This window comes from Thalassophryne amazonica, chromosome 9, assembly GCF_902500255.1.
Source record: "Thalassophryne amazonica chromosome 9, fThaAma1.1, whole genome shotgun sequence".
NCBI classification, from domain to species: domain Eukaryota; kingdom Metazoa; phylum Chordata; class Actinopteri; order Batrachoidiformes; family Batrachoididae; genus Thalassophryne; species Thalassophryne amazonica.
In genome coordinates this window covers 106,975,138-107,001,662 of record NC_047111.1, presented here as the reverse complement: position 1 = coordinate 107,001,662, position 26,525 = coordinate 106,975,138, and the positions used below count along the sequence as shown (strand labels likewise).

Below are 26,525 nucleotides of genomic sequence, written 5' to 3'. Positions count from 1 at the left end.
AGGGCCCTTGGGCAAGGTCTTTAATCCCCTATTGCTGCCGGTGTGTAGTGAGCGCCTTGTATGGCAGCACCCTGACATCGGGGTGAATGTGAGGCATAATTGTAAAGCGCTTTGAGCGTCTGATGCAGATGGAAAAGCGCTATATAAATGCAGTCCATTTACCATTTGTACAGATCAGTGGTTTCTGCCACTAGTCTTCCGTGTTTTGGCCCGACGCGTCGTTCCTATTGGACAGCACAAAGCTACGTAACAGCTCAGCGCGTCGAAAGTTCAAAAGTCAACTTGAAAAGTAAAAGAAAAAAAAAAAAACAACTTACATTTGCGTCCTGACAGTCCTCAGTGTCCCTCTGATGCTTTATCAGTGTTCAACAAGTTCAGAGCAGCGCAGTGAACATGAATGAAGACGGAAGCTCTTTAAGACTCCTAAAGCTCCTAAATGTGATGAGTGCACACGTCGCTCGTGCACACACCATCTCTCGCTCCGTTTTACAGACAAATGATCACAGGACAATTTGTTTTTTTCTTTTTGTTAATCAGATGACAGATCGTCGTCCTGAGGACTTGGTCAGCACCGGGTCCTGCTGCGCACGGAAGGATGACTGAGCAAGAGTTTCGGTGGGAAAGTGTCCATCATCCTCTTGTCATTTCATCGAGGCGTCAGGCTGAGCGCGTAAACACACAAACAGCAGTTCTGCAAAAGAAACTTTGCGCACGTAACTCCCCCCACCTCTGTCTGGTTGAACTTATGTTTTTTGTTTTGTTCAATTAAAAAAAAAGGATTGGGTTGAACTTTGACCGCGTCAGCCTGCCGACAAGCGGCAATGCGCGCTCCCATCAGAAGCGTCACGTCAAAAACTGAGCGAAAGTGACGCTTCTGACGCCTCTAAAAAGCAACGCGTCTCACGCCTCTGATGCTTCCGACGCGTGAAAGGCCCATTAACCTGCAATAATGAGCCTGAAATAGCGCTGATCAAAATAATGAGGATAAAATCTGTATCGATTCCTGATCGGGATGCAACGTCCAATTTCGATCAAGTCTGAAACCACGTGATCAGGCCCGATGTCCGATCACGTGATCGGATCGGAACATCCCTAGTTGTCACCACACAGTTTCAGCATTTCTGCTGTGATATTGCAGATGCCAGGATCTTTGCCTTTTCTAAGTTTGGACAGAGCTTGAGCAACCTCTTCTTTAGTCACAGGGTCTACGCTGCAGTTGCCATTTGTATTGGTGTTTTCAGATATCATGGGGAGAGTGGGGTCTGTTTGTGGTGGGGGGTGATGCAGGAGTTCACTGAAATATTCCTTCCTGCGGCTGATGCATTCCTCCTCAGAATTGAGTATGTTTCCCTGTGAGTCCTTTACCAGGACTATCCTCTGTTAGGGGCATGTTCTTACTCGTTGCAGGGTTCGATAAACTTGGGTAATGTTATTATTCGTTGCGGCAGCCTCAAGGTGTTCTGCTTCACCTTGCCAGAATCTCTCCCTGTCTGCTTTTATCGTGGTGTTGCGGATGTGATTAAGGCGATGATATTCAGTCATGTCGGCCCTAAGATGAGCAGCTCTGCGGAGTTCTATGATTTCCAGTGTTTGCGGTAATATCCAGGGACGCCTGGATATACGGTGAGTGCATTGAATGGAGTTGGCAGATGCCTGATTTATTGGCGACACAGAGGTTCCAGTTGGTGAGTTCTGCCTTTGCCAGGGCATTATACCTGTTGGAGATGGAACTGGTAAACACACAGGTGATGTTGAGGTCCTTGAGATGCGACAATCTCAATTGGGGTAGGGCTCGGGATGAAGGAACGGCTTTTAGTTTCAGTCATAGCTGGGCTACTAGAAATCGATGATCCATGTTGCCTAGCTAGGCTCCACGGTATACTCGACAGTTGGTTACACTGGATTTCCAGCGGCTGGAGATAATGATGTGATCAAGGGCCTTGCCAGTTTTGCCATCATTGCTGTATCATGTCCATTTGTGTATATTCTTCCTGGGGAACCATGTGTCCACAATAGATAGGCCCCCTGCATTGCATAGGTGTAGGAGGCGGTCTCCATTGCTGTGATGGAGATGGTGGCAATGAGATCTGCCAGCACAATAGTGATGTAATATGGGGGTATCTGCTGGATGACCAGATGTAACTGGTCAAAAAAGTTGTTCTTTGCCTGTTCATCTGTGACCTGTTGGTGCATATGCAACAAGGACTGTCAGCTTACCGTGCTGATGACAGAAACAGGCCGTCAGCAGTCGTTCACTGACTGGGGTCTAGGGATGTGAATCTTACAACAACTCACGATTCAATTCAATTCCGATTCTTGGGGTGACAATTCGATTCAGAATCAATTTTCGATTGAAAGAGCTCTGAGAAATAGTTATATTACTTTAAAAATGTTTATGTTTAAGAAAATGCAGCTTTAAGGTTAATCAAGTGATTCTAAAGATGTAAATTTACTTATCTGTTCTTGTTCAGAGTTGGCTAGCAGTTTAGTGAGGTGATGGAGTGTGCGCTGGTCAGTAGTATTGCAGAGACCGCTGCTCCGCTTCTTTTAGCTCCAGGTGATGGCGTAGCATGTGGGCTTGCAGATTTGAAGTGTTTCAGAAATACTTGACTTTAATTTTGCAGATTTTGCACACTGCATAAGTCATGTCAAACTCCATACGCAGCAAATAATAAAATCCAAAATGCACCCAAACATTTGCCTTCAGCAAAGATGGTGCTGGCTGAATTAGCTCTTTGTCCGCCATGCTAAGCTGCAGCTCACGAATGTTTGAAGCACGCCGGACCCTCCCTTACCGGGAACACTGTAGTATGGAGGCCGTTGCCTGACAAACAGTACACACAGCGAGTAAGTAAGGAAATGTTTTAAAAAAATCGATTCTTGGACATTTTGGATCAATTCAGAATCTTAAATAAGAATCATGATTCGGACGTGAATCGATTTTTTTTTTTTTCCGGCACCCCTACTGGGGTCCATCCAATAAGAGATTTTCTGATGTGACGTGGCATTGCTAGGGAAACACCGAGAAGCCCTCTGTTGTTATTTGGGCTGCTCCAGATGTAGGTGTGGTCGCCTTCTATTTTCTCACCGCTATTTCCAGCGTGAATCTGCGAATCACGCTGGAGATGTTATATCTGGACAGTTCCCATGATAGAAGAGTGGCGTGTCCTGTACGTCCTGGATGCCGAAGATCGATTAATCGTTGGACAGGGGCGGGCAAGGGTTGGGTCCAAGGGTCAGTCCGGCTATTTCTGATTAGTTGTAGGGGTCATGTAGGGTTGAAATACCTTATTTTGCTTGAACAAGTCGACCTTTATTTCTAAAGCAAGTTTAAAATGACAGCAGCCGACCAAAACGCTGGACAACAGGCTAGGAACCAAAATTTTTCAAATTAAAGTGATTTCACAAAGAAGAAACCATTAAGCACTTGATTTGCTGTCACCAATCCCAGTCTAGGTCATGATGGCGGCAATCCAAGCAGCTCATACCACACTTACCTATCTTCAGCCAAGTGACCCATGTGGGTTAAAAATACTGATGCCATGACACCTTCTTTTTTTTTTCCTGACCCTCAGACAACAAACTTTGTCTGTGTTAACATCATGAAGCTAAAGAAATCTGGTAGACCTTCAACTGCAATTGTGAAAACATTTCACAAAAAAATTAAAGCAGAAACAAAGCAGCAGATCCAGCTAATAAAAACAGGCGTCCAGAGATTATGCACAGAAGACCTCACGATAAAATCTGGTCATATTTCACAAAAAATTTTAATGGATACACAGTAAAATCACCAGTGTAAAACTAACACTGGTGATTTTACTGTGTACCTTCTGTACAGGTAAGAGGGAGCACAGGTCTGCTGTGTCAGTTGTCAATACTAACACAAGTTAGAAAGGTTTTATTTGGTTTTCCAAAATAAGTCAGTGGGGAGCCTAAAGGTTTACCCACAGTGACACTGTCAAAACTAAACTTTGTACCTACCATGCGCCCATGAATGTCCTGCTTATCGTCGTCTACATCTCATGGAGCGAAATCAATATATTTGCCATGTAATACCCCTAAAATTAATACTTTAATAGTGATAACATTAGCTAAATTTCTGCAATATGCCACAGAAATAAAGGGCAATTTACAATCACTATGTTTCAAAACAAAGTAAATTTTATCCATTATAGTTGTGGAGTGGTTATGTGTCAACTGCATAATAAATGAAACAGTTTCAGCTCTAATGGAGCATCACATCTGTGAGCCAAGAGAACATCAACCTACACCTCTTATGTTATATGTGGGTATTAGATAGCAAACTCACTGCTCATTTTTGATTACTATTAAATGGTTTTACCCACAAAATGGCACAAAGATTTATATGGTGTCTTTACACATTTATGTCAAGAGCCCAAAACCCCAAAATACCCAGTTTGTTCATATTAAACAAAGAAAGTCAGCAAACCTAGACATTTAATAAGTCATAGCAAAGTCAAATTTTATTTTTTTTTCTGTTGATAAGTAGTCAAATGAGCAATTGTTGATGATTATTGTTGTGTTGACCAACTCAAACAACAAATCCTCATATTTAAGAAGCTTAGATTTTTGATTTTAATAAACAAAATTATAAATAAATGATTTAAATATTTCCAAATTAGTTGGACTCTATGGCAATGGGGAAATGTGTAAATTTCGAATTACTGCTCAAACTTTTACTGATTTTCTACAATAAAATAGTATGGTTCTTCCAACAGCCTATATATATTATGATATCATTATATTTATTATTGATAAATATGCTTTCCACAATGAATCAACATTCATTCATCACCACCCCAAAATGTCAACCTGTCCACAGGTTTTCATTAACTAGTCAAACCAGGTTTTTGACCAGCAGTTTAAATGTGTATTAAAAAGTGTACAACTTTTAAAATGTTTAAATCCAGTTCAGTGACAAACTGTCTTATTTTACGATCATTTTAAAGCAGTCTGCCCTTAACACAGAACTGTTTAAAGCGAATTAGCGCTGATTTAGATTAACAGCAGTATCAAATCTTACTACTGACCTGGACAAAATAACTATAACTTAAAACGGCTTAAAACACTTAGAACTTTTACAAAACGGAGATGTAATTGAAAAGATGAAACAAGTGAAAAAAAATTGCATCTCCATAAACTGCTTCAAAACTTAAGGTTTCTCAAAACAGTTGATGCTCTGTTTCACCGTCTGATGATTTATTCATGGATTAATCATTTCAACTTTAAATACATGTAGAAATACATGTATAAATGTATAACAACGACAGTGGATGGTGTGTTCACTGTCAAACCTACAGTGAACACACTGTAGTTTGCTAGTTAAAAAAAAAAAAATTCCCGCCGGAGCTTCATCTTTTTCCTCTGTCTTACCTTATTTTTTTTTATGGCGCGGCTCCGCCGAAACCCACCATTACTTCATAACGTGTGGAGACACACGGTGAAGCTTTCCGCCAAAGTCTGAACTTTACCGTTAACTCGCATCACTGTGAAGTGACGGCAGAGATGCGGCCCCTGAACGCCGCCCGGCGTGCTGCCTTCACTGCACCTCGAAAATTTCAAACTCACACACACGTACACACATACAGGCTCCGTTCACTTACCAAAACAATTCTGGAGTCAACCCATGCCCGTATATAGAGGGGGTTCAAGCGACCCCCCCCCCCCGAAAATTCAGCTGATTTTTTTTTTCTGCTGATTTTTTTCTGATCTGGATATCAACGTTATGTATTTTCTTTTCATTGATAATAAGCAACAAGCACTAACCGTTACACAGCTATTATCACACACCCTCAAGTTTGGATTTCCTCTGCCAGAGTAATCCCTTAAATGATGAAAGGGGAAACTGCTAGATAAACTTTTCCCATGGGGATTGAGAATTTTTGCTCCCTGGTCCCTATCCTCCTCTGATATCAAACAGATTAGTAGGCTTGTAAATACCCATGTAGACACACAATTACACTTGTCTGGTTTGTAAAAACATGTTTGTATGTATAAGCTGAGAAATAAAGGGAGCTTCTCCTTCCTGTTGCAAATACTGTAAAGGTGCAAATATTTGCGTGGGATTTATTATGCAAATTTCGCAAATTAAACAAGGTCGCCAAATTAAATACTGCTATTTTAATACATAACATACATATTCATAATATAAACGCAAATATTAATACCGCTAAATACGAGGTCTGTTAGAAAAATATCCGACCTTTTTATTTTTTGCAAAAACTATATGGATTTGAATAATGTGTGCATGCGTGAGTTTTTTCACGCAACCGACAGGCAGGTATAAAGTTTGCATTAATGTTATCTTGGTTCTTCCTGGGTGGTTCTTATGGCAACTGATCCAATCCCAAGCAAGGACTATTTGTATATAAAATGTATTTCCTAAAATGATATATTTTGGGTTTCAAATGAAATTTAGGTAGCTTTTTAACCCGTCAAAATCCTCAAAAAGCTTCCCCACGAGGGCGTTGCCCCTCGATCCCACCGGGGGCCCTGCAGGCCACTGGACACCCAACTCAAGGATTTTAACCCCCCCTTTCACATTCCAATATACGGCCCTGAACACTGTAACTCCAACAATAGGCTTTTCACTTCTCACTTACCTTATTAAAAGGGTATAAAACGAGAACAAATTATTTCAACTCTGTTAAACTTTGATGCGTCAAATTAATAAAAAAAAAAAGCATCTTTGTTTTGTCCATGTAATATAACCTAGACAAGTCTGCCACCTGCTGGATATGCTTGGATATGCTCGATTGAGCAGGAGTTCCACTGCACAGAGAAATATACTAAAACAGGTATGTAAATTGTTTGCTTTGATTGTTGCACAGCTGTTTTGTTCAAAATCTCAAATAACAGTCATACCTCCATCCACACAACCCAGCGGAAACGATTTTGTGTTAGTGTGAAATAAAGCGGGAGCAAGGGAGGCGGTTGAGCGAGACACAGCACACATGAGGCCAGTGAGAAAGAGCCAGTTCTGTACAGAAATATATGAAAACAGAAAAAAAAAAAGTATATTCTGGAAGACGTTTGTGCTTCGGCTCCATTCGTACAACTCTGCAAAAAGGATTTTGTATGAATGGAGCCGAATTATAAATGTCTTCCTTTTCTTTTCTTTTTTTTCTCAACGTAGAGGTGCTGGTCATATAATTAGAATATCATTAAAAAATTGATTTATTTCAGTAACTCCATTCAAAAAGTGAAACTTGTATAATGTATACATTCATTCCACACATTCTTTTAATTTTGATGATTATAACTGACAACTAATGAAAACTCCAAATTCAGTATCTCAGAAAATTAGAATATTGTGAAAAGGTGGAATATTGAATACACCTGGTGTCACACTCTAATCAGCTAATGAACTCAAAACACCTGCAAAGGCCTTTAAATGGTCTCTCAGTCTAGTTCTGTAGGCTACACAATCATATATATGTCCCAGCTTTTTTGAAATGTGTTGCAGGTATCCATTTCAAAATGAGCAAATATTTGCACAAAAACAACAAAGTTTATCAGTTTGAACATTAAATATCTTGTCTTTGTGGTGTATTCAACTGAATATAGGTTGAAGAGGATTTGCAAATCAGTGCATTCTATTTTTATTTACATTTTACACAACATCCCAACTTCATTAGAACTGGGGTTGTACATTGAAGGTCAGGATAACTGGGATTAATTAAATGTAATTTACAGATGTATGCAAACATTTGGATACCCCTAGGAAAATTACATGTCTTTATCCCCTTTTACATGCTTTACATTATTCCTTTATGGCATCACATCGATAATAAATAAATGCTAAAATTCAGTTTTATTTGTACAAATACTTGTATGTAAGAGGTGGCGATTATATATCATTTATTTATTTATTATTAATAAGCCTTTTTGAAAATTATTATATTGTGATTTGATGTCTGTAAATATTTAGAATATGTACCAATTTACCCAAACTATATTTGTACATGAGGCCCAGATGCACTGGAAAATGCATAACGACAGTAACACAGCCAGATTCTTCAATGATGTGGACTGAATTACTGCATTTAACTTTTCAGTGTTGTAGAAATGTAGAAATATACAGTAGAACTGTGGAATAAGATAAGACATTTTAGTGCACTGCACCTGTGAATAAAATAATTTGTCGCAATATGTACACTGGTGATTAAGAAAGACATTTTTTTTTAAAAAAGAGAGAGAAATGTGTCTATTCCACTTTTATTTTCAAAGTGCAAAAAAAGGCTGAGGGGACGCCCGTGTTTCACCTCGCTGTGGCAGACAGATGTCTTACAGATGTGGGGATGGACCAGATGTCTGCCTGGGTGGCTGCCTTCCAGGACCCGAGGCGGTTTTGTGGTGTTGTGGAGTTGTGACTTGACTTGATTTGCAAAAAAGTAAACTCTGCCATACCCGTGTGATCATTTTGGTTAAACTGGCTATAATATTTGCACAATCAAATTGAGCCTAACAGCTGGATTTGTTTGGCCTGACGATCACAGAGCTGTCTGTGAACAGCGTGGGGAAGAATTCATTCAAGAACTGGTTCTTCAGTCGGTGCAGGAAGTGGACATATCTCACCCCAGGTCCATAGCCACGAAACACGTGTGACACCTACAGCACAACAGAGAGATGTGCAGTGACTGTCAGACACATGCAGATTGGCGTACCTGTGAGGAAAGTGCAGAACTGACCTCTTTCCAGGTGTGCGAATAGTTGCTGAGGTCCTCAGTGGGGTTGACGCTGTGCTCTGCCAAAACCGTACTTTTGTCAGCCGCCAGTAACTTCACACAGAGCTCATAGATGAACTTATGCAGTTGACTCTCTTCATACCTGAGCAGACAACAGAAATAACAAACACCTCCATCATGCAGGCTGCCGTCTGAATTTTTTAAATGTTTCATACTAGGATTACATAAAAAAAAATTACAACCCACTTTGGATGAAACTTGGTGGAAATACACATTTTTATGAGGCTGAACTGAATACATATTAATGCTTGATCCTGTTCTGGATGTGGTTTCGGGGTACATTATAAGAGCACGGAGATTTTTGTCAACAACATATAAAAGAAAGTACATGAAAGGCCCTAGAGGGCTGACCCATACCCTGCACGCTCTACACACCACGATACATATGTACAAGTAAATATACATGTGTATAATGGTGTTTTTTACTGTGTGACTTCATAATGAAGTAATTCATACCAATCAATCATAAATATGTGCTGATCCAAGTAATATTCTCACCAAGTTTGAAGGAAATCAAACTTTTTTTTTTTTTTAAGTTATCTTGTCAACACACACACACACACACACACACACACACACACACACGCACGCACACACACACACACACACACACACACACACACCAGTGATAACAATACCCTGCTATCACCAGTTTTCAACATGCAAGATTACACAGGACACTCGAGTGGAAAGTCTGCCAGCACAGGGATATTGCATCAATGGGAGTATTTAATCTAATTTAATCTTTATTACATATATTTCAGTAAATGTGCAGCAGACTGCTAGTTAAGGACTTGCAAGTTATGGGCTTGCAAGATTTCTGTCTCACTGCAAAGAAAATGCATTTGCATTCTGCAAAAAATACTTCCAAACCTTACAAATAATGTTACTTTGACTGTCAACATCAGTCAAAGTCAAATCCAATGGTATATTTTGAAAGCCCACATATGACTTCCTATTCAGGTTTAATAGTAACTATGGGACTATCTAGCACCACTAAGCCACTATACAAAAAACTGATTATTTACCGGTATTATACCAAAGTGTTCCATTAATTATGCAACCCAACATCTTGGCTTTTATATTTTTAATTCATTATCAAGTTGTAGAGATTTGCTTTCAGTTTGAGTTTAAGAAAGATCATTTTTTAGGTTTTTGTTTCTATTTTTTGTTTTTGAAATGGCATAAACAAATTAAAATGTGTGAAATACCAAGTGTTTGAATACTTTTGGAGGGCACTGTATATGATCAAAATATGAGTGACCTTGTGTGACCTATGGATCAATAAGAAGGGGAACCATGAAGTCTAAAGAGACACCTGGAAATAACAGAATGTAAACAAGTTCAATGTTATCAAAAATATGAAATTGTTGCTGATTATGAACAATACAAATGCCCATCCATGTTCAATCTGATCCAGATGATTAGGAAAAACTCTGTGACAAACATATAGATTATTATCTAGCTGTCTGATCGTGCTGACAAAACCCACAATGATCAAAAATCACACACGGTCTGATATGAGGGTGATATTTAACCCACCAGTCTTGGATGAATATTTCAGGCTGAAAATCATCCAGAAGCTCTTCCCACAATCCCTCTGCCTTCAGATCCAAAACCTGCTCCATGGAAAACCAGCTGCAGACCAGAGAGCAGGAAACACTTAAAAATATATATAATCAACTCTGATTGCAATGGCATAGAAGATTTTAAAGTGTAATTCGACACAAAATTAAATAAAATACTTTATTTTTACATTTTACCTTCAAACATTTGCACTTACCGAGCTATCATTCAACGGGACTAAAACAGACTGTAAATGTTTTTTTTTAAATGATCTGATAAAGGATGTGTGCGCCCCAAGAAGCCAACTGTGCATCCTACTGTACCTCTGGAAATATGAGTGCCAAGAGATTTGCACATGTAAAGATGTAAAAGAACAAAATAAATCAGATTAATGGTTTACATGTATCAAAGAAGTCTGAGCATTGGAGAGAAATCCAGGTGTGTTAATCCTATTTTTCATAATCAGATAACAGCCCTTATTAGATAAAGCATATCGGATATTGCAGTTGTTGGGTATTTTCTCTTCCAAACATTTTTAAAACCTTTAACAAGACAAACAGAGTCAAAAAACACCAGTGAGACAGAAAGTCCAATATTACGCGCGGAGTGCGGCCAGGCTGTACACCAAAGCTACACTAAAGTCTGGCCTGCTTTTCCGCTCTTTTTATTAAGAGACGCCCTCATCACATAAACAAGAAACTTGTCCTAAGGGTGGGGGTGATGACGCAAGACAAGTTTCTTCCCATAACATAAACGCATACGTCAATAAGTGCAGCTGTAAGGAAGAACACTTTCAGGTCAGCACATCTCGTTCGTCTGTTGCAGGTATCAGCTGTTCTGCATCTGCCTGAAGTGTCCTGTCTTCCACACTCCTTCACACTAAACACCACATCACAATAGTCAAACGTTCTCTTACTCCCAGTCGTTAGAGGCTGCGAAAACAAAGTTATATTATAATAATAAGTACATCCAGCCCTTCATTCCCAGCTCAGATTGACCCCAGAGTGCTAAAACAAAATTGAATTCTCAGGATTGCATTAAGACAGGTGCAAAACAGCACAACACCGTTCTCATGAGAAAGAAGACAAAGCTAAAACAAGGTTGAATAACACGTACATTCTCAGGGTGAAGTGCAAAACAGCACAACACCGTTCTCATGAGAAAGAAGACAAAGCTAAAACAAGGTTGAATAACACGTACATTCTCAGGGTGAAGTGCAAAACAGCACAACACCGTTCTCATGAGAAAGAAGACAAAGCTAAAACAAGGTTGAATAACACGTACATTCTCAGGGTGAAGTGCAAAACAGCACAACACCGTTCTCATGAGAAAGAAGACAAATGCACAAATGTTTAACAGTGATAACATATATACAAAATCCTTAACACATGACCACTTAATAATCAGATAAGTACCAAGTTTTAGTGTGCATGTAAACAGGAAATATGAAACCGTAGCCTCTCACATTCAGGTGTGCACATAACTGGTGCTACTGCTTTTGCATGTTAAAAATAAATGATACACAGCAGAATGTGGAAGGAATTCCATGGAGTAAAACAATGGCCCCCATGCACACTAAAAACCTGATCGTTATCTAATTACTGGAGTTATCTGATTATTAAGTGGTCATGTAAACAGCAAACTCATAAGCTTTATCTGATAATGACAAAATATGATTAACACACCTGAATTTCTGCCCATAGTCCGATTTCTTTGGAACATGTGTATATCATTAATGTGATATATTTCATTCTTTTACATCTGCACATGTGTAAAAGTAGTTGCCACTCACATTTCCACAGGTACGGCAGGCGACACGATTGTCTTGTCGGGGCTCGTAACACCCTCCATCAGATCACAAAGTTCTGACAGTCTGTTGTGTGTCCAAAAAATTTGTAAGGACGCACAAGAGTGCTTCAACGCCCCTTGTGTGCTATTACAGTAGTGCGACAGTTATTATAAGAGTGGTTATAACAGGTCATGACTATTTGAAAACAATAAATTCTCTCATATGAAGCAAAAAAGAAAGTCTTTTGAATTTTACCATGTTTTGTATGAATATGGCACAGTAACGCTTATACTATGTATAAAGTAACAAGAGTACTCTGAGAGCACAATATCCCCCACTGGAAAATGCTGCTTTGGTACAAGTGCTTGCTACATTGATAACATTTCAAGATATGTGATAGTTGATTTCAGAATGCAGACGCCAACTCATGAAACTGACAGTGTCTAGGTTTGTTAATCAAGGGCCATAACTCTGCCAAAATGTGTCAGTCTTGTACAATATTACAATATGCTCATTACCAACTGATAACAAGGACTTGTACCACATTTCATGAAATTTCTCAATAAAATGTGAGAGGAGTTGATTTCAGAATGCAGGCACCAGAGGTGGGACGAAGTCACCATCAAGTCGCTCTCAAGTCATGAATCAACAAGTCCCATGTCAAGTCTCAAGTTATAATGACCACCAATTGTTTGCAAGCTGACTTGAGACTTGACTTGGGACTTGCAGATTGATGACTCGACAGTGACTTCATCCCACCTCTGGCATGCACCCACTTATGAAATGGACGGAGTCTACATTTGTTAATCAAGAGTCATAACTCTGGTAAAATGGGCCCAACTCAATCAATATGATATTATGTGTATTACCAACCTGTAACAAGGACTTATACCAAATTTTATAAAATTCCTCCAAAAAATGTGAGAGGAGTTGTTTTCAGAATGCTGGCTCCCACTCATGAAACTGACATAGTCTAGATTTCTTAATCAAGGGTCATAACTCTGGTAAAATGGGCCCAACTTAAATGATATGATAATATACGCATTACCGGCCTATAACAAGGACTTGTACCAAATTTCACAAACTTTTGATGGGCGGATGGACAGACAGATGGAAAATCACCATGACATAATATCACTTATCATTGGTGGAAACCAAGAAAACCATACACCCGAAGTGTATGGTTTTCTTCAGGGCGTATAAAGCCATATTCATTGGTAAACAACTTGATAACGATTTTATCCTATAGCTATAAATGATAAATGTTGTATGGTTTTCTGAAGGGTGTAAAAAGCCGTATTCATGGGTGAACAACTTCATAACGATTTTATCATATACCCATAAATGATAAATGTTGTATGGTTTTCTGAAGGGTGTAAAAAGCCATATTCATTGGTGAACAACTTCATAACAATTTTATCATATACAGTGGTCCCTCGTTTATCGTGGGAGTTATGTTCTAAAAATAACCCATGATAGGCGAAATACGCGAAGTAGTCAGCGTTATTTTTTACAATTATTATAGATGTTTTAAGGCTGTAAAACCCCTCACTACACACTTTATACACTTTTCTCAAACAGGCATTAACATTTTCTCACTTTTCTCTCCTGTGTAAACACTCAAAGTTCAAACATTAGTAGAAAAAAATATGTTTTCCTATGAATAATTATGATGGCTTTTAGAACTAACGAATTTAATTTTAACGATCAAACTACGAGGTTGGACACGTAAGAAATTATTAATAGTGACTCACCAGTATTTCACAGTTCCTCTGACTGCGCCTCTTTGTCGTGGAGCCGCTCCGCTGTTCGGATTGGCTGATTACCAAGACGACATTCATTTTGTGGGTTTTACTTGGGTGGTATGAAAAATATTACCCGTCCGCGAAAAGGGTGTATTGCTATTTATTCTTTACTGTTTTATCCAATCATATTGGTGTATCATTTATAGGTACAACCCCTGGCAATATTTATGGAATCACCGGCCTCGGAGGATGTTCATTCAGTTGTTTAATTTTGTAGAAAAAAAGCAGATCACAGACATGACACAAAACTAAAGTCATTTCAAATGGCAACTTTCTGGCTTTAAGAAACACTATAAGAAATCAAGAAAAAAAATTGTGGCAGTCAGTAACGGTCACTTTTTTAGACCAAGCAGAGGGAAAAAAATATGGAATCACTCAATTCTGAGGAATAAATTATGGAATCACCCTGTAAAATTTCATCCCCAAAACTAACACCTGCATCAAATCAGATCTGCTTGTTAGTCTGCATCTAAAAAGGAGTGCTCACACCTTGGAGAGCTGTTGCACCAAGTGGACTGACATGAATCATGGCTCCAACATGAGAGATGTCAATTGAAACAAAGGAGAGGATTATCAAACTCTTAAAAGAGAGTAAATCATCACGCAATGTTGCAAAAGATGTTGGTTGTTCACAGTCAGCTGTGTCTAAACTCTGGACCAAATACAAACAACATGGGAAGGTTGTTAAAGGCAAACATACTGGTAGACCAAGGAAGACATCAAAGCGTCAAGACAGAAAACTTAAAGCAATATGTCTCAAAAATCGAAAATGCACAACAAAACAAATGAGGAACGAATGGGAAGAAACTGGAGTCAACGTCTGTGACCAAACTGTAAGAAACCGCCTAAAGGAAATGGAATTTACATACAGAAAAGCTAGACAAAAGCCATCATTAACACCTAAACAGAAAAAAACAAGATTACAATGGGCTAAGGAAAAGCATTCGTGGACTGTGGATGACTGGATGAAAGTCATATTCAGTGATGAATCTCAAATCTGCACTGGGCAAGGTGATGATGCTGGAACGTTTGTTTGGTACTGTTCCAATGAGATTTATAAAGATGACTGCCTGAAGAGAACATGTAAATTTCCACAGTCATTGATGATATGGGGCTGCATGTCAGGTAAAGGCACTGGGGAGATGGCTGTCATTACATCATCAATAAATGCACAAGTTACGTTGATATTTTGGACACTTTTCTTATCCCATCAATTGAAAGGATGTTTGGGGATGATGAAATCATTTTTCAAGATGATAATGCATCTTGCCATAGAGCAAAAACTGTGAAAACATTCCTTGCAAAAAGACACATAGGGTCAATGTCATGGCCTGCAAATAGTCCAGAGTGGAAGTTGAAGAAAATGGTCCATGACAAGGCTCCAACCTGCAAAGCTGATCTGGCAACAGCAATCAGAGAAAGTTGGAGCCAGACTGATGAAGAGTACTGTTTGTCACTCATTAAGTCCATGCCTCAGAGACTGCAAGCTGTTATAAAAGCCAGAGGTGGTGCAACAAAATACTAGTGATGTGTTGGAGTGTTCTTTTGTTTTTATGATTCCATAATTTTTTCCTCAGAATTGCGTGATTCCATATTTTTTTTCCCTCTGCTTGGTCTAAAAAAGTAACCGTTACTGACTGCCACAATTTTTTTTCCTGATTTCTTATTGAGTTTCTTAAAGCCAGAAAGTTGCCATTTGAAATGACTTTAGTTTTGTGTCATGTCTGTGATCTGCTTTTTTTCTACAAAATTAAACAACTGAATGAACATCCTCCGAGGCCGGTGATTCCATAATTTTTGCCAGGGGTTGTATATGATAATCCCCCTTCCGTCCTTCGGCCAACAGAGGATAAAAACACAGGCTACCATTTTAATTCCAGATTACAGCTGTTGACTGATAATCCCTGTCACAGCTCATGTCTGACACTCGGTAACACCTACCTGTATGCGGGCAGTCCACAGACAACCACACCTGGTGGGATGTCACTGGTGTCATAGGGGAGTTTCTCCGTGTTCGTAGTCCAACCACTAAAATCAACTGTCAATCAAGAGATGAGTCATTTTGGAATAATTCATTTATCCTCATTGTTTTAAATTTAAAAATGTACACCAGATCCCACCTTCAGGCGGAAAGAATGGAAGCACACGTGTGGGCACGTCAGACAGCTCAGGTTCAGGTGGAGGAGCATCTTTACTCACCCCTGTGTGTGAGACAAAAGGACAGGTGTAAAAGGCGCCACAGCTACTGCAGCCACGCACCATAATCCCACTGCAAATACCCAAAAGACAGAATTTAGTTTAGTGACAGCACCACACCTGCTGAATCTCTGTGCAAATTATTATTATAAAAGCAAAGTAGCCTCTGTGTACATGTGTGCGTGTGTGTTTAAGTTCAATCACAGAGAAACTGGGGGCAGCTGACATTTGCCATTTGGTATGCCTATGTATTTTGTGTCAAGGATGAATGCCGTGAAAACGTAAAGTCAATAGGACTAATATTTTTGGAGAAATTAGGGATATTAGGTATTGGCAGTGAACAATGGATGTTGATATCACCATTAATCAGTTCCTGGTAACCAGACAAGTTCTGAACAAAGGAGATTCTCAATCTTAGCAGTTGTAAAACACAACACCAACTAAATATTGCCAAATAATAAATACAATTATTCACAAAATTTTCTCATTTTAATTCCCTGCACTTTCAGTTAAACTCATTATAGACACTTTGCATAAATTACCACCCTTGAAAAATGTCAGCTACCTATTTTATAAACACTACCCAATCTAGAGCCCGTGGATCCCCACGAGCAGAGCGCTAGTTACTACTTTAATACCTCTGGGTGTTCTAGTGTTTTTGAACAAACTGCAGTTAAGTATCTAATTTTTTTCTTGTTCTGTCCTTAATTATATTGTTGAAAGCATAATGCAACAATTATAATGATTGCAAGGTTTCAACTAACAATTGTTTTCATTATCATTTAAACTTATTGTTCAGAATTCTTTTTATAATTTGTAAAATATCAGAAAGTAAAATATGTTAATCATAATTTAGCAGAGCCCAATGAGACACATTCAATATACATTTACATCAAGCAGCACAAAACTCACATATTATGTTTTTCTTTTCTTTTGAAACAATTTTCCGACAGATTTTTCACACATTTGGCCATGTATTTAATTACAGAGCTGTTGAAATCAGTTAATATTAAAAGGTTCATGACAACATCAAATTGATGGAAATCTTCGCATTTTACAATCTGGTAACAGTTTCTTTGGAAATTAGTCATAATTAAATTACATTTCCTAAATAAATAAAACACTGTTCTAATATTTTTTTTAAAGTACACACACATACAAAGTAAAACAAGAGTGCTCTGAAAGCACAATATCCTCCGCTGGAAAATGCTGCTTTGGTACAAGTGCTTGCTACATTCTGATAACATTTCAAGGACTTGTACCACGTTTCATTAAATTCCTCCTAAAAGTGTAAGAGGAGTTGATTTCAGAATGCAGGCACCAACTGATGAAACTGACGGAGCCTAGGTTTGTTAATCAAGGGCCATAACTCTGGTAAAATCAACCCAACTTAAACTATATGCGTATTACCAACCTATAACAAGGACTTGTACAAAGTTTCACAAAATTCCTCCTAAAAGTGTAAGAGGAGTTGATTTCAGAATTCAGGCACCAACTGATGAAACTGATGTAGCCTAGATTTGTTAATCAAGGGCCATAATGCTGGTAAAATCAACCCAACTTAAACTATATGCGTATTACCAACCTATAACAAGGACTTGTACAAAGTTTCACAAAATTCCTCCTAAAAGTGTAAGAGGAGTTGATTTCAGAATTCAGGCACCAACTGATGAAACTGATGTAGCCTAGATTTGTTAATCAAGGGCCATAATGCTGGTAAAATCAACCCAACTTAAACTATATGCGTATTACCAACCTATAACAAGGACTTGTACAAAGTTTCACAAAATTCCTCCTAAAAGTGTGAGAGGAGTTTCAGAACGCTTATACTTTTTTGGGACAGACAGACAGATGGAAATCGCCACGGCCAGTGGGGGATAAAAAGGCTCAGGCGGTGATCTGGGACCAGCAGGTCAGACTGTGGTTGTACTGGGTAACTTCCGCGCGTAAAAACATTGAGTAACAGAGTAATTCTCCCGGTTACACAAAGACTAAAGATGAGCAACTGCTGTTCCTTCTTTAGTATCGTTGTATGGTTTATTTGAATATGATAAGACTGCACTGAACCTGTCATCAGATTCCAGAGTGACAAAGACCTGCAGAATAATTCAAATACTACACTTTCAGCAAGATAACGCCAAGTATTCTGCAACCTTTTTCATTGCATTCCATTTGTTGTGCAAAAACATTCATCTGCTTGCAAATAAGTGTTGTTTCTCGAAAAAAAAAAAGAAAAATCAAAAAGAAGGAAGTGACAGCCACTGCCCTAAGAAAGGGGAAAAATAAAGGACAGGAGGAAGTATGTGTCCTAACATGATCTTGACTTATAATTTTTTATTACCAATGATAACTAGATGAGAAATCAAAGGTATTTCTGTAGCATGATAAAGGTGACGTTGCAAGTAGAATATGCAAATAAACCCCTAAAGCCTTTGGGTGGAGGTAACCGCCCCACCCATAACAAGGCACTCTCTCTACAAATACATCGATCAGGCTTATATATATATAGGGTAGTTGTAAAGTGCAGGGTGTGGTTGGTTCATAACTCAATCTGAAGTGGTTGTTTTATTAGTTGTGAATCTGTTGCTTAGCATTATATATATATATATATATATATATATATATATATATATATATATATATGTGTGTGTGTGTGTGTGTGTGTGTATATCTCCTTAATCAGCTCAAACACAGTTTCTTTCTTGACCCACACTCCACCATTTCACAAAGTTTTAAGAAATTATCTTAAATGATAAATGGGCTGCATTTATATAGCACTTTTCCATCTGCATCAGATGGAAAAGTGCTTTACAATTATGCCTCACATTCACAAAAACACACCGATGTCAGGGTGCTGTTCACTACACACCGGGAGCAATTTGGGGATTAAGGACCTTGCCCAAGGGCCCTTAGTGATTTTCTGTTCAGGCTGGGGTTTGAACCAAGGATCCTCTGGTCTGAAGCCCAACACTTATCCACTAGACCATCACCTCCCCTCTCGAGTTGCTTTGCATAATCCTACTAACAGACAAATAGCACTGACAACATTACCCCTTTAAAAGTAAAAAAAAAAAAAAGGGGGGGGGGGGGTTGTGAAATTAAAAACAAAACTGCAGCAGGATCTAACAAACAAACAAACAAAAACCAATTTCCACTTCTGTCTACTTTCTCTCATATTAATGTTCTTGTTGTCCATCACCTGACTTGTCCAACTGGCTATAAAGGTGATGATGCAGATTACACTAAAATGTTTTGGTTTTCATAAGCGATTTGCTTTCATTAAGAGATCAAATGACATCATTAAAAATGCATAAAGAATTGACTCTTTGTACTTTGTTTTGATATAAACAAATAATTGGAGGTAGCCAAACTTTTCAAGCTTCTGATGCCACATACTACTACTACTACTAATAATAATAATAATAATAAGCGACAGATTCACAAATAATAAAACCACCACTTCAGACTGAGTTTAGAACCAACCACACCCTGCACTTTACAACTAGTAACTACTGAACCATACTTGAGTAAAAAGTGTCGCCGCAGTAAATCGGTGTGAACGGTTCTCAGTGTTATATAGAGATCAGTGGTCTAAAGAGGTTCTGGTTCTGGGCTGAGTGTTGGGTTTGTGGTACCGTGCGGAGCGGGGTTCTTCAGTAAATTTCTCCCCAGCGGTTTGGCTTCGTACACGGACTTCCAGTCCACGCTGTCGGGCATCGGAGCTCCGTGCAGGCTCCACTCCTCGGCACACTTACTCTTCCAGTCCACAGACATGATCGACCACAAATAAAACAACCAGGAAGCCTGCAGGCTGACTTTTGTTGTCCCACAGTACTGTGACGCCACACCCGGTGTGCCGGCGACTCCTCAAAAAGGAGGAGCAGCAGAAAAACCGTACATACGTTCGTAGGTGCGCATCTTTTCTGCACATTACGGTCACATGTAACAATCTGTGGCTAAGAACTTTAATTTTGAAATCCCACATCAGTGTGACCTGACATGACTTCCTCAACTGCTTATCGCTGTGAGGCAACAGTGCTAACTATTAACCCACCGTGCGGCCCCGATAAAACACAGTCTATGGAAAAAACGAAATATATATATTTTTGGTTCCACTTCCTACTAATATTCGACATGCAATACTGTGGAAAATGTTTAGGCACATCTACATGAGCAAAGATTTTTGAAAAATATAAGTAACTGTTAAATAGCTAATATGTCTCAATTGTTGATTTTTTTTATTTTGTCTTTTTTAAAGTGAAAAAAAAAAACTGCAACTCTTTTCATTGTTTTTATTTTGAAGGACAAGGTCACAGCAGACGGAAAATACCGGAAATCTTAGAAATACTTTACGAATGTCTCCACCTTGTGGAATTAAAATGCAAGTGTCATGTACATGAACAGACAGACGGTGGTAGACAGACACATTTACACTTGGAAATTACACTTAAAGCTGCAGTATTGTAACAGTCAAGGTCGTGTGATGTACCTTTGAGAGACTATGCCACGCCACCAGAGGGCGCAACAGTTATTACTATTAGTCAGTCTATGTGGCGCTCTCGTTATGGACGTATGTCTAAAGTCGACCTCCCGTCTTTATATTTTGCCACTCGACTCACAAGTGATGCATGGGTTCGTACCTGAGTCGGATAATAGCCGTGTAACCTGGCATTGTATGGGTATATTTTTGTGTTTGTAATAAAGGCGAGCATTGTGGAAAACCCGAACCTGAGCAGCCGTGCACTTCCTGGCTAATTGTCCTAGCCTCTGATGCTCTCAAAAACCCGCCGACTCTGGAAATACGGATCCGGACCATCACAGTTGGCGCCCGAACAACTTTTCCTTGGACCATCTTGCAAAACCGGAGCCTACGAGCCGTTATCAGAACTCAAAAAGTGGATAAGTACTGTGGAGTGGGTAGCAGCCCTAGCTGGTTAGCCTCGGCAACATCAAAGGTCCAAACGGACTCGTTTGAACAAGTGTGGATTCACGTCCTGCTTTCTTGCTCCGCAGTTACCGCGGCTTTAGATAATCCATGATGCCGTGAGGATTCTTGAAACTGAACTTAAATGTGGTGAAGAAATAGCAAAAAAAAAAAAAAAAAAGATGTTTTAAAGACCTCAAACTGAGTTGTTGAGTAATAGCCATGGCTAAGTACCCTGAGTACTTCGACTTTGAAGATCCCCACGATGATATTGACTTCGCACCTCCCAAGTCTGCCCACACTAATGAAAATGTGGACCTTGCACGCAAGGTAGTGAACTTACAGGCCACAGTTGACATGCTTCAGCAGTGCCTACATGAATCCCTTAATCTACAAGGAAAAATTCTGGAACATTGGGATATTGGGATATAAACCCAGAGATGACAAGTTAGCCGCTGCATGCCCCTCTGCCAACCACATCCCAGCAGCTACCTCGACCCCCCTTTGTGCTTGCTGCTCTTTCCAGGAGAACTGCATATTCCAATGTGGCGACACCATCACATGCTAAAGCTGCGGAGGATACGGAACATCACCAATCATATTCTCTTGAACTTGCAAACACTACAAGGGTTCTAGCAGCTGCATTACACCAAGCGAAGCTCGAGCCTCCTGTGTTTCCTGGCACTGGTGTAATCCACCCAGAAGACTGGCTACAATCTGTTAGTACTTACAGGTCTTCCTTTAAACTGTCAGCTGCTCAAATCCTCAGGGAGCTGCCACGCTTTCTGTCTGGTGAAGCAAAGAAATGGTTCAGTGTGCTTAATAACAATGTTGCCAGGAGCGATTTTTGTGTGCTGTTTAGGACAGTCTTCCTCCCCTCTGATAACCAAGAGCGTGTATTGAGAGGCATTCTTGACTGCTTCCAGCGTCCTGAGGAGCCCCTACCCACATTTGTAGCCCACATGCTTGGTGAATTCAAAAAACAGGAATCCCCCATCTGAGACAGAGCAGATGGAGCTGATCTGTAAGCACGCCCAGGAGAAATACAGAGTCGCTCTTTTTAGCACACCTGTCGATTCAGTCACTGACTTAATGCTAAGAGCACATAATCTCCATTCTGTCCTTCAATCAATCAATTCAATCAATTTTATTTATATAGCGCCAAATCACAACAAACAGTTGCCCCAAGGCGCTTTATATTGTAAGGCAAGGCCATACAATAATTACGGAAAAACCCCAACGGTCAAAACGACCCCCTGTGAGCAAGCACTTGGCAACAGTGGGAAGGAAAAACTCCCTTTTAACAGGAAAAAACCTCCACCAGAACCAGGCTCAGGGAGGGGCAGTCTTCTGCTGGGACTGGTTGGGGCTGAGGGAGAGAACCAGGAAAAAGACATGCTGTGGAGGGGAGCAGAGATCAATCAATCAATTTTTTTATATAGCGCCAAATCACAACAAACAGTTGCCCCACGGCGCTTTATATTGTAAGGCAAGGCCATACAATAATTATGTAAAACCCCAACGGTCAAAACGACCCCCTGTGAGCAAGCACTTGGCTACAGGGGGAAGGAAAAACTCCCTTTTAACAGGAAGAAACCTCCAGCAGAACCAGGCTCAGGGAGGGGCAGTCTTCTGCTGGGACTGGTTGGGGCTGAGGGAGAGAACCAGGAAAAAGACATGCTGTGGAGGGGAGCAGAGATCGATCACTAATGATTAAATGCAGAGTGGTGCATACAGAGCAAAAAGAGAAAGAAACACTCAGTGCATCATGGGAACCCCCCAGCAGTCTAAGTCTATAGCAGCATAACTAAGGGGTGGTTCAGGGTCACCTGATCCAGCCCTAACTATAAGCTTTAGCAAAATGGAAAGTTTTAAGCCTAATCTTAAAAGTAGAGAGGGTGTCTGTCTCCCTGATCTGAATTGGGAGCTGGTTCCACAGGAGAGGAGCCTGAAAGCTGAAGGCTCTGCCTCCCATTCTACTCTTACAAACCCTAGGAACTACAAGTAAGCCTGCAGTCTGAGAGCGAAGTGCTCTATTGGGGTGATATGGTACTATGAGGTTCCTAAGATAAGATGGGACCTGATTATTCAAAACCTTATAAGTAAGAAGAAGAATTTTAAATTCTATTCTAGAATTAACAGGAAGCCAATGAAGAGAGGCCAATATGGGTGAGATATGCTCTCTCCTTCTAGTCCCCGTTAGTACTCTAACTGCAGCATTTTGAATTAACTGAAGGCTTTTCAGGGAACTTTTAGGACAACCTGATAATAATGAATTACAATAGTCCAGCCTAGAGGAAATAAATGCATGAATTAGTTTTTCAGCATCACTCTGAGACAAGACCTTTCTAATTTTAGAGATATTGCGTAAATGCAAAAAAGCAGTCCTACATATTTGTTTAATATGCGCTTTGAATGACATATCCTGATCAAAAATGACTCCAAGATTTCTCACAGTATTACTAGAGGTCAGGGTAATGCCATCCAGAGTAAGGATCTGGTTAGACACCATGTTTCTAAGATTTGTGGGGCCAAGTACAATAACTTCAGTTTTATCTGAGTTTAAAAGCAGGAAATTAGAGGTCATCCATGTCTTTATCCTGCAGTTTAGCTAATTGGTGTGTGTCCTCTGGCTTCATGGATAGATAAAGCTGGGTATCATCTGCGTAACAATGAAAATTTAAGCAATACGGTCTAATAATACTGCCTAAGGGAAGCATGTCATCATTTGTAACCTTCACTAATGCTGTTTCTGTACTATGATGAATTCTAAAACCTGACTGAAACTCTTCAAATAGACCATTCCTCTGCAGATGATCAGTTAGCTGTTTTACAACTACCCTTTCAAGAATTTTTGAGAGAAAAGATAGATCGATCATATTTAAGATCGAAGCATTAAATAATGGTAGGGCTTCCTTGAGCAGCCTGGTAGGAATGGGGTCTAATAGACATGTTGATGGTTTGGATGAAGTAACTAATGAAAATAACTCAGAACAATCTGAGAGAAAGAGTCTAACCAAATACCGGCATCACTGAAAGCTGCCAAAGATAACGATACGTCTTTGGGATGGTTATGAGTAATTTTTTCTCTAATAGTTAAAATTTTATTAGCAAAGAAAGTCATGAAGTCATTACTAGTTAAAGTTAAAGGAATACTCGGCTCAATAGAGCTCTGACTCTTTGTCAGCCTGGCTACAGTGCTGAAAAGAAACCTGGGGTTGTTCTTATTTTCTTCAATTAGTGATGAGTAGTAAGATGTCCTAGCTTTACGGAGGGCTTTTTTTTTAATAGAGCAACAGACTCTTTTTCCAGGCTAAGTGAAGATGTTCTAAATTAGTGAGACGCCATTTCCTCTCCAACTTACGGGTTATCTGCTTTAAGCTGCGAGTCTGTGAGTTATACCACGGAGTCAGGCACTTCTGATTTAAAGCTCTCTTTTTCAGAGGAGCTACAGCATCCAAAGTTGTCTTCAATGACGATGTAAAACTATTGACGAGATAATCTATCTCACAGAGTTTAGGTAGCTACTCTGTACTGTGTTGGTATATGGCATTAGAGAACATAAAGAAGGAATCATATCCTTAAACCTAGTTACAGCGCTTTCTGAAAGACTTCTAGTGTAATGAAACTTATTCCCCACTGCTGGGTAGTCCATCAGAGTAAGTGTAAATGTTATTAAATGATCAGACAGAAGGGAGTTTTCAGGGAATACTGTTAAGTCTTCAATTTCCATACCATAAGTCAGAACAAGATCTAAGATATGATTAAAGTGGTGGGTGGACTCATTTACATTTTGAGCAAAGCCAATTGAGTTTAATAATAGATTAAATGCAGTGTTGAGGCTGTCATTCTCAGCATCTGTGTGGATGTTAAAATCGCCCACTATAATTATCTGAGCTAAGCACTAAGTCAGACAAAAGGTCTGAAAATTCACAGAGAAACTCACAGTAATGACCAGGTGGACGATAGATAATAACAAATAAAACTGGTTTTTGGGACTTCCAATTTGGATGGTCAAGACTAAGAGTCAAGCTTTCAAATGAATTAAAGCTCTGTCTGGGTTTTTGATTAATTAATAAGCTGGAATGGAAGATTGCTGCTAATCCTCCACCTCGGCCCGTGCTACGAGCATTCTGGCCGTTAGTGTGACTCGGGGGTGTTGACTCATTTAAACTAACATATTCATCCTGCTGTAACCAGGTTTCTGTAAGGCAGAATAAATCAATATGTTGATCAATTATTATATCATTTACTAACAGGGACTTAGAAGAGAGAGTCAGCTGACCTAATGTTTAATAGACCACATTTAACTGTTTTAGTCTGTGGTGCAGTTGAAGGTGCTATATTATTTTTTCTTTTTGAATTTTTATGCTTAAATAGATTTTTGCTGGTTATTGGTGGTCTGGGAGCAGGCACCGTCTCTACGGGGATGGGGTAATGAGGGGATGGCAGGGGGAGAGAAGCTGCAGAGAGGTGTGTAAGACTACAACTCTGCTTCGTGGTCCCAACCCTGGATAGTCACGGTTTGGAGGATTTAAGAAAATTGGTCAGATTTCTAGAAATGAGAGATGCTCCATCCAAAGTGGGATGGATGCCGTCTCTCCTAACAAGACCAGGTTTTCCCCAGAAGCTTTGCCAATTATCTATGAAGCCCACCTCATATTTTGGACACCACTCAGACAGCCAGCAATTCAAGGAGAACATGCGGCTAAACATGTCACTCCCGGTCCGATTGGGGAGGGGGCCAGAGAAAACTACAGAGTCCGACATTGTTTTTGCAAAGTTACACACCGATTCAATGTTAATTTTAGTGACCTCTGATTGGCGTAACCGGGTGTCATTACTGCCGACGTGAATTACAATCTTACCAAATTTACGCTTAGCCTTAGCCAGCAGTTTCAAATTTCCTTCAATGTCGCCTGCTCTGGCCCCCGGAAGACAATTGACTATGGTTGCTGGTGTCGCTAACTTCACATTTCTCAAAACAGAGTCGCCAATAACCAGAGTTTGATCCTCTGCGGGTGTGTCGTCGAGTGGGGAAAAACGGTTAGAAATGTGAACGGGTTGGCGGTGTACACGGGGCTTCTGTTTAGAACTACGCTTCCTCCTCACAGTCACCCAGTCGGCCTGCTTTCCCGGCTGCTCGGGATCTACCAGAGGGAAACTAACGGCGGCTAAGCTACCTTGGTCCGCACCGACTACAGGGGCCTGGCTAGCTGTAGAATTTTCCACGGTGCGGAGCCAAGTCTCCAGTTCGCCCAGCCTGGCCTCCAAAGCTACGAATAAGCTACACTTATTACAAGTACCATTACTGCTAAAGGAGGCCGAGGAATAACTAAACATTTCACACCCAGAGCAGAAAAGTGCAGGAGAGACAGGAGAAGCCGCCATGCTAAACCGGCTAAGAGCTAGTAGCTGCACTAAGCTAGCGGATTCCTAAAAACACACAAAGTGAATAATGTGTAAATAATTTAGAG

At 39.8% G+C, this 26,525-nt stretch overlaps 2 protein-coding genes across 3 annotated transcripts in view; both read right to left on the bottom strand.

Moving 5' to 3' along the window:
- Positions 1-5,588, bottom strand: part of slc8a2a (solute carrier family 8 member 2a) — a 120,686-nt gene extending 115,098 nt beyond the window's left edge. Inside the window, exon 1 of one of the 2 annotated variants that reach the window (XM_034178928.1) lies at positions 5,395-5,588. The gene's annotated coding sequence lies outside the window, so the exon portion shown is untranslated. The remainder of the gene's footprint in view (positions 1-5,394) is intronic. The other variant, XM_034178929.1, reaches the window with a different exon arrangement.
- A 2,631-nt stretch (positions 5,589-8,219) lies between these two features.
- On the bottom strand, positions 8,220-19,953 carry nccrp1 (P1, F-box associated domain containing). Its single transcript, XM_034178927.1, has 6 exons — positions 19,760-19,953; positions 16,049-16,129; positions 15,870-15,966; positions 10,311-10,406; positions 8,712-8,850; positions 8,220-8,631 (listed from the first exon to the last, which is right to left on the bottom strand). The coding sequence occupies exons 1-6, from the start codon at positions 19,896-19,898 to the stop codon at positions 8,485-8,487; spliced, it is 699 nt and encodes a 232-aa protein (XP_034034818.1). The 5' UTR covers positions 19,899-19,953; the 3' UTR covers positions 8,220-8,484.
- Between the last annotated feature and the right edge of the window lie 6,572 nt (positions 19,954-26,525).

What these genes read in the sequence shown, in the direction of transcription:
- nccrp1 (XM_034178927.1), bottom strand. Translation starts at nt 19,898, where the DNA reads ATGTCTGTGGACTGGAAGAGTAAGTGTGCCGAGGAGTGGAGCCTGCAC. An exon ending in TGTGGACTGCCCGCATACAG is followed by an intron (nt 10,407 to 15,869) that starts GTAGGTGTTACC and finishes TCTGGTCTGCAG; the next exon opens with CTGGTTTTCCATGGAGCAGG. An exon ending in GAAATATTCATCCAAGACTG is followed by an intron (nt 8,851 to 10,310) that starts GTGGGTTAAATA and finishes TTGTCTGCTCAG; the next exon opens with GTATGAAGAGAGTCAACTGC.